We start from the raw sequence: 10,071 nt of genomic DNA on the forward strand, positions 1-10,071 counted from the left end.
GCACTCGTTACCACAACAAAAATCTCCAACGAACAAAACTCCTGGCTACACATTCGAGTTTGTTTACTACAGAAACTAATTGATCAACCAATAACAGCATTGATCATTTAATTTCATATATAATTATTTTTATTTATAATTATAGTCATTTATATAAAATATAAACGTATTATGTATATATAGAAATATTAAGCATTCAGAGTGGCACAGATGTTCTATAAACAATCAACCATTCTCATTTCAATGAGTTGGTTGGTCTAACAAAAGTACACATACACACACGCAAACACACACACACACACACAGGCACATACATATAAACACACTCACACAAACGCACACACATTCATATACACACACACACAAACATACACACTCACACTCACACACATGCATACTTTTCAGCCATCAACGTTGGCATTTCGTATGTGGTTTCCAATTGGCCCACAAAACATCATATTTTATTTGGATTAATTTGAAGTGTTATCCGTTTTAGAAATTGTCTTGGCCAGTTTTAAATACTCAGTGCTACCAAAGTAATTCATTTTATTTTGTTCAATTTAGACTTCTTAATTATTTCTTTAATTTTGTAAAAAATAATTCAAATTTCAAATCAACTAAAACAAAGAATTTTTTATATTAGATTTGACTTTTTAAATTAATGAGATAATTTTTTTTTATTTTCAGAAAACTTTTATTACAAAAAGTTCAACTATAGAATGATTGAGTGTCAAATTTGAGTTATAAAATTTCACAAAAAGTTTTAAAAATGAAGTTTTTAAATATTGTTAATATGAGAAATAAAAGGAGATGCCCGATAATAATGCTCGTAACTGTCATCCTGATGACAAGCACTCTATACAACACATTCAACGTTGTTTACAAGCGATTAACAAACGCGATTGAAGAAAACCTTCACAAAAGAAACGCGGATGTTGTTATAATATCCAAATCTTATTTCAGTAACGATGGTTTTATAAGCCCAATAATTCATCTTCCCATCCCAAAGCAGGACGACATAAAGTACCGGAACGAATTTTGGCAGGTTCACCAAAAAATTCACGACGTCGCTGATGACAATCGATCTAACTCTCCACTCGCGACACCAGACCTCGATGAAATTGTGGCCTACTTCAGCTACCACGACGACCGGCGACAAGTGATCCAGCATACAGGCAGTAGATGGGTCCGCGTGCTGGCAGTCAAGAAATTAAACAAACATCCAACTTCTGTGTTTTGCCAGATGTGGTTTCATGGTGAGGATGAACAAATTAACGGCTATGGAAAAGTGGAAGAGCGCTTACTTGGAACACCCACTGTTCGAATTGTTCGGGCAAGAGTTCATGCAACTGGCCGAGATCACAATATTTTGAACCTTAGAAACAAAACATCATCGGCAAAACTGAACGTGGAAGACGATCATTTAAGGTATGGTCAGTTCTTATTCTCGTGTCCGATTGGTTCGAAAATTAAAATTACGCCCAAATTTGTTTCACTGGCCTTCAGTAAATATGAAAAATCTTCCATTATGCTTCCGGTTTACGATTTTCCAGAAGATAATGCCAGTCTTGATATGGAAAATGAGAAAAATAATGTGGACCAAATATTTATGAAGGACAGTCATGCATACGTGGTTGAAGATGTTGAAGGTGATGCTGACTACGAGGAAGGCATTGAAAAAAATTCTGAAGCAAGCATCAACAAAACTGCTGAAGATTCAAATGATGGAAACTTCAGATACGAATTTGTTGTCTGCGTAGACGGGGTTTGTTCATGATTCAAGTGTTTAATTTTGTCTTATACCTTTAATTTTCATATTTTTTTAATAATAAAAATTCTTTCTTCCAACAAATTTGTAAGTGTAAGAGCAGTCATTTTTATCAAACTTAAACGAGTTCATTACAATAATACATTTAGCAGTTTTGTTTAAATCATTGGCACCTTAAACAATTCATTGCAAAGATTTTTAATTCTTTAATGACGTTTGGGCATTTGGTCAACTATAGTAACCATTTTTGGATTTCATTACGTCATCATTAACAATTTCATTCACATACAAATTTTTAAGTTTAGATGGGTTTATAAATTATGTTTTCATAACTTTAATTTATTAATTTCTTATTTTTACTGATTTCTTTAGCAAAATATTATTAAAAACTTCAGCACTAAATTTAAATTGTTATAATCTTCATTGAACAAAGCTGTTAACTCGCTTTCTATTACGAAAGAAACTATCAGCGATTTCGCAGTTGTTAATAAATTAAAGAGTTAAAGAAATAAAACATCGAAGTCACAACATTTTCTTCTCTGTATTTCACGATAAAATTACACAGATTGTATCAATTTTCCGCCTCTTCTAGCCAGTTTATTAATTAATTATAGTTTGCATGCATTTTTACCTTGTAGCACTGTATGACATAGTAAGTGCAAAACATTCTTTTAATTATTTACCTTAATATAACTTCTTTTAAGTCTTACGGGAAGCTGAATGTGAAGGAATTCATCGAGTGGATGGAGTTGAACATTCTGCTGGGAGTATCTCACGTCACCTTACACAACGTGACCTGGAGGGCAGATGAACAAGTCCAGTCAGTCCTACAACACTACGAAGAAAGGGGTCTTCTCAAGCTCTATGGCATATCTTCTGCCTTTGAGAACTGGCAGCCCATTGTTTATTCGAACCTCAGTTCAAGGGACATCTTTGAGCCAATAAGTCTCGGGAGTCCGTCAGCGTTGAATCACTGTTACTGGAGGTACACGAAGTTGGCTAAGTGGGTGCTTGTGATAGATTATGATGAAATAATCATACCGCAACAAGTTCTGACGTACCAAGAAATGTTCAAAGAACTTCTCCAGAAAAGCAAAAAGTCCGATAAGAAAAAAAAGTGGGAAACTCCACACACCTTTGTCTTTTCAATGGCTTATCATTTCAGGTAGGTAGCTACAACTTCATCCTTAAGAATAACTTATCTATATTCAAAAACTTAATAAATAAAAACTTTTATTATTAAAAAACATTCCAGTAACTTTACGATTAAGTTTATTCAATTGGTTGAGAGCCATTTTTAATTTTAATTTCTTTATTTTTTTCGTTTGAAAAAATAAGCATAAATTATTTTGCATTTTTAGAACGTGGCCTAAAATTTCCAAAACAAGCAACAGTTCTTACAACATAGAATCCAACCAAACCGTCGAGAACCTGCTCCAGAGTGATGACTCGAACTTCAGTCCACACCGATATCGGTTATATACCGATAGATTTCATTACAGAACCAATCCTCTGAGCAGCTGGACAGCTCCAAAATCATTCAGCGACCCACGACGCTGTCTTTCAGTTTTCAACCACTACTGCTACATTCACCTTCCTGGAGATGTTGGAGAGAGTTTCAACGTTGGAAACGACGTTGGCATGGTTCACCATTACAGAACTAAATGCCCAAGGTCTGATGAAGATTGTGAAAAGTTCGCTCCTGGAAAAATTTACGACTCAAACATTGATCGATATTTTGAGGTTTTGAAGAAAAATGTTAAATTAGTTTTTGACAAAATTTTGGTATAATAACCTTTTCAAATATCTAATAAAAAACAAAAAAGTAACCCTTTTTTATCTATCTTATCGGTTTACATTTGCACGCTTCTACGAATGAGTTGCTGTTCTTATCTAAACGTTTGAACTTTCCCCCTTTTTGTTTATATGACATTTGTATGGATACTAATTAATTGATGAAAGAACGTGACGACTCAAATTGTGTTGTTTATTTATGCAAAATATTTTTTTTAATAATTATGAAATCTTCTGAACATAAACGCTACACATTAATTTAAAAATTGTTCTGCTAGTTTTTTTTGTATTATTATAATCAGACTTTCGAGATAATAGATAATTGAAGCTGTTGACTTGTTTCACCTGTTTGATTAATGATTATGTAGCAGATCAGGGCGGTTTTGCTTTTACTGATAATCATGCACTCAGTTTATTTGCAAGCCTTCCTTTTCCATTTCAAAAACCAGTTTGGAAAGACCACTATTAAATAATACTATTATTTAATTGATTCTTTTAACTTTTACAGATTTGTCGGTTTAATTTATTTGAAACACATCTTCACTCAAATTTCATTGCGACATGGTACTAATTCTAATTTTATAATTTGTTGTGATATGAACAAGCATTAAGCATACCGCCATCTGTAGCGATAAATTATTTTATTCTCTTTTAATTTTACTAGTCCTTTTTTAATACCGAATTAAAAGTTGTTGCAATTGCTGTTATTTTGTTATACTGTTTTCATTGTTGCACATTATTGATGTGAGATTTTGAATAACATCAAATACATACAATATACAAACACAATAAGCACCAAGAAGTCGTTCACAATTTCAAAACTGGGTTGAAAAAGCAAAAAAGAACTAACAAAATATTTGAGCTAAGATCAGAAAATCTGGTAAACACAAAATTTATAATTTCATTATTGAAAATTTTATTCTTATATCTATATAATACTATTAAAAACTCATTTTTATACAAAAAATAAAACAAAATGTATTTCACACAACTCACGCGCGCTATGTAATATTTTAGGCAAAGTCCAATCTAACAAACTTGAGGTGAATATAATGTCGTTGTTGTTGTTGCTGCTGTTGTTGTTACTTAGGTATTTTCAATCTAAAGTTCGATTGAATTTGTTTATGAAATGTTAATGAATTTTGATATAATTAATAATTCGTTGTTTTGAAATCTTATCTAGCTCGGCTCTTTTGTCTGTTCCCAGATAGCAGTCTATTAATTTTAAATATTTTCATAACTGCAAAATTCTATTTAAAAAGGTTTACAAAATTAAATATTGAAAAACAATTCAAAATTTCTTGAAGATTAATTTCGAACCGACAACTGTTATAAAAGAAACAATGCAGCAACCTCATTCAAAAAACTTCCCAGCAACCCTCACATCCTCCAGAACATCTCTCCTCAACTTACTCCTACTTTCACTTCTCCTCCTCATCTCACTCTTCTCGATGACGATCGAAACAAAACCGCGTTCAGTCACGTGCTTCCAGTGTTTCCAGTGGCAGACCAACTGCAAGGTCGCCAACGGTACTGGCAGAGTTTGCTCGGGGAGGAAGTGCGCTGTGCTGAAGTACAAGATAGGAGGTTGGCTGTGGTGGCTTTCCATAAGAAAAATTATAATGAGAAGAAAAATAATATGAATAGTAATAATTTGAATGGTAGTAATATAAATTAGATAATTATATTAATAATGATAGTCATTTTATAGCGCTTAGTGCGCCAGGAGTGTTTAGAATACACCTTCAGCAGTTACTTAAGAAAGATTAAGGAACATTGTTATTATCATAATTACAATTCTCATTCTAATAAACACTGCATGGAAATGAAACAGAGAATCACACCCACTGCATGTGATTTGGATAAATCTCCTTGCAATCGAACCCAGTCACTGCAACAGCAGGCACTTTATGGTTGCACCATCATCGTGCTGCCGTCCATGGTTTAAGTACAATGACCGTGGATATTGTAAATCTAAGAAGGTTCATCCATAAAAGTTGCGAATTATCTTAAGAAATGTAGAAATGTAAGGTTTACCCATAAAATGCCCAAGTTGGCATACCTATTTTGAATACTTTGTAACGTAACTGATTCACCTTTGCAATAAAACCTAGGAGAGTCATTTGTTGAGAGGCATTGTTTGAATGAAGATGCTTGGAGGGAATGCTCCAACGAAACTTTTAACAACGTCGGTAACAGGAGTGTTGGGTGCAGTTGTTCAACTGACTTCTGTAATGGTCACTGAACATTTTTAAATTAAATTCGAAGAACGAATTTTTGTTAGTCTGAAAGTTGAAATTTTATCATTCAAGTGATGTGGCTGTATGTAAATTTCGTTAGATGTGTTTATTTTTTATTATTCAAAATTTAAAAAAATTTAAAGTGACCTCATTTTTTAACATCTCTGAATACTTCTATTCTAAGTTCAGTCTATTGTTTTCTAGTTTTAACTGTGAAAATGAATGAAATTACATAGTAAACATTTACAACAGAAAAGCTTATTTAAATAAACACACAAGTACATACATGTTCACTATTCTTAATATGAGGTAAAAAGAATATTTTTAATGATTTATATTGAAATATATTTCAAAATTTGTGATTTTTTTTTGAAAAACATAAACAAAATATTAATTACGAACAATGAAAACAGTTTAAAAAATGCGTGGTACAAATAATTAAAAGAACGTAAGAGGGCGAACGGTGAACAAACTTGCTTGCGAACAGCTATCTTCAAACGAAGCTGTCTGACGTTATTGGTACAAGGTTTAGCACACTCGGAACTATGGAGTTTGAGACAAATCAAATATACAGTTATTTTTATTTAAATGCGTAAATATGTTTGAGTTATCATCTTACTTTATCATTACAACTGATTGACAGAAGTTGTTGTCTAGATTGCAAGACTCAAAAAAGTAGGATTCTTCTATTATTTTTTATATTCATGAAATTTTTTAATTAAATATTTTCTCCAAATACTCATCCTTATTGCAAACCTACAAAAAGAAGTTGTAAATATTTACATTAAAACTGATACATATTGAAGGTCGAGTTTTAGTTTTATCTGGTCGAGTTTTAGTTTTAGCGAAAGGTTTAGTGCAAGATTCATGCTAAGTAGAGAGTGAAAAATAATAGATAACCTAAAATCTTCAAAATAATTCTGCTGTTAGAATTTTGAATTTTTCCATTTCATTAAGCTAGATCAACCTGCTCTAGCTTAATCTAGAGCAGGTTGATAGATAATTAAACTAACATGACCGCTAACAACGGCTCAATAAACTAAATATATATCTCAGTCATTTGGATGAACATACTTCACTTCTTTTGTGATTAGTTCAAATATATTTACATTATTTAGGCCAAGAAAGTCGCAATTTAACTGAAAATGATCCTTAAGTCGTTACTCGTTTTTTTAATACTTTCCATCGTATTGGCGTTCGCCCATCGTTGTGGCAACAGAAGTCACGGAGGTCACCACCACGGCAATGATACGTCGCTTTGGGATAGTCGATTCAAGCGTCATCAAAAAATGATAAAGGCAGATTTCTGGGCGCTGGTTGATGAAAGAAGGGAGCCTGCCAGGACTGAACTGCTGACCGCTTTGCAAAACGGCACTCCCATTCCGGATTTTATAAACAGGTAGATGAGTGAATTTAAAATTAACATTAAAATATAATTTACAACTTTAAGAAAGTAAAATAATTTCTGTTTTTTGAAAATTTTTCAAATTGTTATTTACATGTGGTGAAACCTAAATAAGAAAGTGATAAACACGTTGATGCCAGTTGAAACAAACCAATGGAAATTTAATTGGAAAACATTTTCAGGCACTGTATCCGTTTTTTTGAAAAGTTGAGTCCGGAAGAAAGAGATGAAACCATGACGTTTCTGAAAGAGTTGGACATGAAAAATCTTCCTGTTCCTTCCTCTGATGACTGCCATCATCATCATGATCATCACAATCATCATCATAGTGGCCATCATCATAATCATCGTCATTGAAGATAATGTGAGTAAGAAACTGATAATAGCCCAAGTAAAATTTTTTGCATTTGAATTTTAAAAGCGTTTTTTTATTTAAAAATTTTTATCTCCTGTCTTACAAAATTTCATGTTGAACATGAACAATTAATCCTGTTTTGAGAACGAATCGCATTTTAAAATTGATAATTAGAATTTGAATAAAATCTTAAAAACACTTTCTGAGTATTATCACACAAGAAATATAATCAAAATTTAGACTTCAAAGCAGTTCAGAAATACCGAACCTAAATGATAATTGAAATGGTCCAAAATAAATTCAACAAACATATACGAAATATAAATATTTTTAGTTGTCAAACATTAAAACAAATAATTAATAAATATATTTCGGTGAATATTACGTGAAGAAGTAAAAGTGGCCTTTTTTATCTCATGTTTTAAAATTCATGATTAATTAAATATTAAACATTCTTCTAATCGCAAGAACATCTTTTTTATTGAACGGGTGTTGTTGGCGAGTTAGCAACCTATATATTTATTTAATACGGTCTCATTGGAATACCTACAAACATATATTAACTTACGATTAAATTTTGGTAACGAATCATTATTCTTATGTAACAGTAATTGAGTTGTTCATATTGAGTTGAGTTTTTTTTCTTAAACACCAATCTGAGTAGTCATTTATGAGCATAATCATAAGATTTTCAAAAAAACCTTAATGTTTGGTTAATTTAATTAATAGGGAAACAAGTACAAACCGCATTTATGAATGCCTAAATCCGTTGATGATGTCAATGACCAGTTGAAGAAAGATGAAACCATTCAATGATGATGATTTGGGGTACTCGTGTGATTACGATGTACTTTCTTGATGTACCAGTGTGATTTCGTTAAAACTTCAACTCCCTTGCCCATGCCGTCGCTTCATAAGTCAGACATGTAATTATCTTATGACGATAATTTGTAGATTGAATTCAAAATTTTTCGTCGTCTTATATTTTCTAAAAATTTATTTTACTCAGAGAATTCATCAGAAGTTTATCTAATAAACTATATTAATTTTTATGTTAATTTTCCTTGTTTAAATATTTTAAATTTTAATTTAAAAAATTAAATATAAACATGGGTTTTTATTGATAAGCGTTTATTGTTGTCGTGTATGTAATTTTGTAAATAACCTAGCTGACGCGGTGTATTCATCAAAGCCTTATAAATTAAAAATGCTCTTTTAATATCTGAGTTTCATTCAGCATAATTAGAGAAACAAAATATAGTATTCATAAATATTTTTTAGTGTTTTGCCTTGCGTTTGTTGTCAAACATCTTAGTATCAAACTACATCATCTTCTAAACAAAATTAATCAATTTCGTCAGAGTGCAAGTTCTGTAACATTGTCTTTCTTTAAGGGGATTAACCAAAAAATCTCGAAATCCAACTAAGCAACCTCTTTTATTACCGAACTCAACTTACATTGTTTTGTACCATACCGTTCACACGCACTAATTTATTTCCAGATAATTTCACAATGCTTGATTATCTTAAATCTCAATTTGTTAATAATAAATTTATTAATTTCTAAAATTATGCGCGTCTTTTACAAAAAATTATAATTTAATTAACTAGCTGTCTTTGGCATCTCTGTTCATTGTACTTTTTTAGCACCTGCATTAATAATAATAATGATAAAAATATCAATTCATATCACGCCCTATGCATAGTTCTTTTAACTATTGGATAATCAACGACTTCAGACGTTTCCATATTCATTGATAAACAAAAACTGATTGAATCATTTCCTAAAAAGTCTAACGTATGATGGCTGGCGTACCATTTCATATGGATGGTGAGCTGTATGTAAAATAATTCGCATGATCACGTGTTATTTGCATTAGTTTTCTCATTTCAAAATTCATTCACATGTTTACATCATTCATAATCGTCCTCATTCATTGATTATTTTTTTCATAACTCATTTACATATTAGCATGTTTCATTTCATTTACATTTTAACATATGCATCTGGTTTCATTGATTTTTTTATAATTAGACTCATCTGTACTTTAAACTTAAATTTTTTTAGTGTACTTTTGTCGCCTCTAACCTTCAATTCTCATATTTAAGTCATTAGGCAAACTTGAATTTACTAAATTTAAACAATTCGCCACATTTGCTGTTGATGCCCATTATGCCTTGTTGCCTCGTTTTTTATTTACCTCTAATTATTACCGTAATTATCTTTCTACTGGCTCTCCTTTAAACATTTCTGGCAAAGTTTTCCTTAAAAAAAGCATTTTAGCTTCACTAGCAGTCCTCCCAGCATATGCAACGGTCTGATGTCAATCCATCGGCAACCATCTATCACAGTCATTAACATACGGATCGAATATTTTTTTTGTCCAAATGTAAATTTCAAATTAATACTTTTTTACAAATTAATATTTTTTTAAAACTCGAAATTTTTGTTATATTTGTATTTCATGTCTTTCATCACGTATGCACAGTGTGTTTCCCACAGACACAC

General features: G+C 31.5%; 3 protein-coding genes across 3 annotated transcripts; all 3 read left to right on the top strand.

The window, feature by feature from the left end:
• Window positions 1-769: 769 nt before the first annotated feature.
• HELRODRAFT_177674 (hypothetical protein) lies at window positions 770-3,559 on the top strand (the record flags this gene model as incomplete). The annotated part of the gene is made up of 3 exons (XM_009025818.1): window positions 770-1,765; window positions 2,473-2,933; window positions 3,130-3,559. 3 exons carry the CDS (start codon window positions 770-772, stop codon window positions 3,557-3,559), a joined length of 1,887 nt encoding a protein of 628 aa, XP_009024066.1.
• Window positions 3,560-4,614: 1,055 nt separating this feature from the next.
• Window positions 4,615-5,807, top strand: HELRODRAFT_177675 (hypothetical protein; the record flags this gene model as incomplete). Its single annotated transcript, XM_009025819.1, has 3 exons — window positions 4,615-4,652; window positions 4,956-5,149; window positions 5,677-5,807. The coding sequence occupies 3 exons, from the start codon at window positions 4,615-4,617 to the stop codon at window positions 5,805-5,807; spliced, it is 363 nt and encodes a 120-aa protein (XP_009024067.1).
• A 1,140-nt stretch (window positions 5,808-6,947) lies between these two features.
• On the top strand, window positions 6,948-7,834 carry HELRODRAFT_177676 (hypothetical protein; the record flags this gene model as incomplete). Its single annotated transcript, XM_009025820.1, has 3 exons — window positions 6,948-7,201; window positions 7,390-7,480; window positions 7,784-7,834. The coding sequence occupies 3 exons, from the start codon at window positions 6,948-6,950 to the stop codon at window positions 7,832-7,834; spliced, it is 396 nt and encodes a 131-aa protein (XP_009024068.1).
• Between the last annotated feature and the right edge of the window lie 2,237 nt (window positions 7,835-10,071).

This window comes from Helobdella robusta (assembly GCF_000326865.2).
Source record: "Helobdella robusta unplaced genomic scaffold HELROscaffold_43, whole genome shotgun sequence".
NCBI classification, from domain to species: domain Eukaryota; kingdom Metazoa; phylum Annelida; class Clitellata; order Rhynchobdellida; family Glossiphoniidae; genus Helobdella; species Helobdella robusta.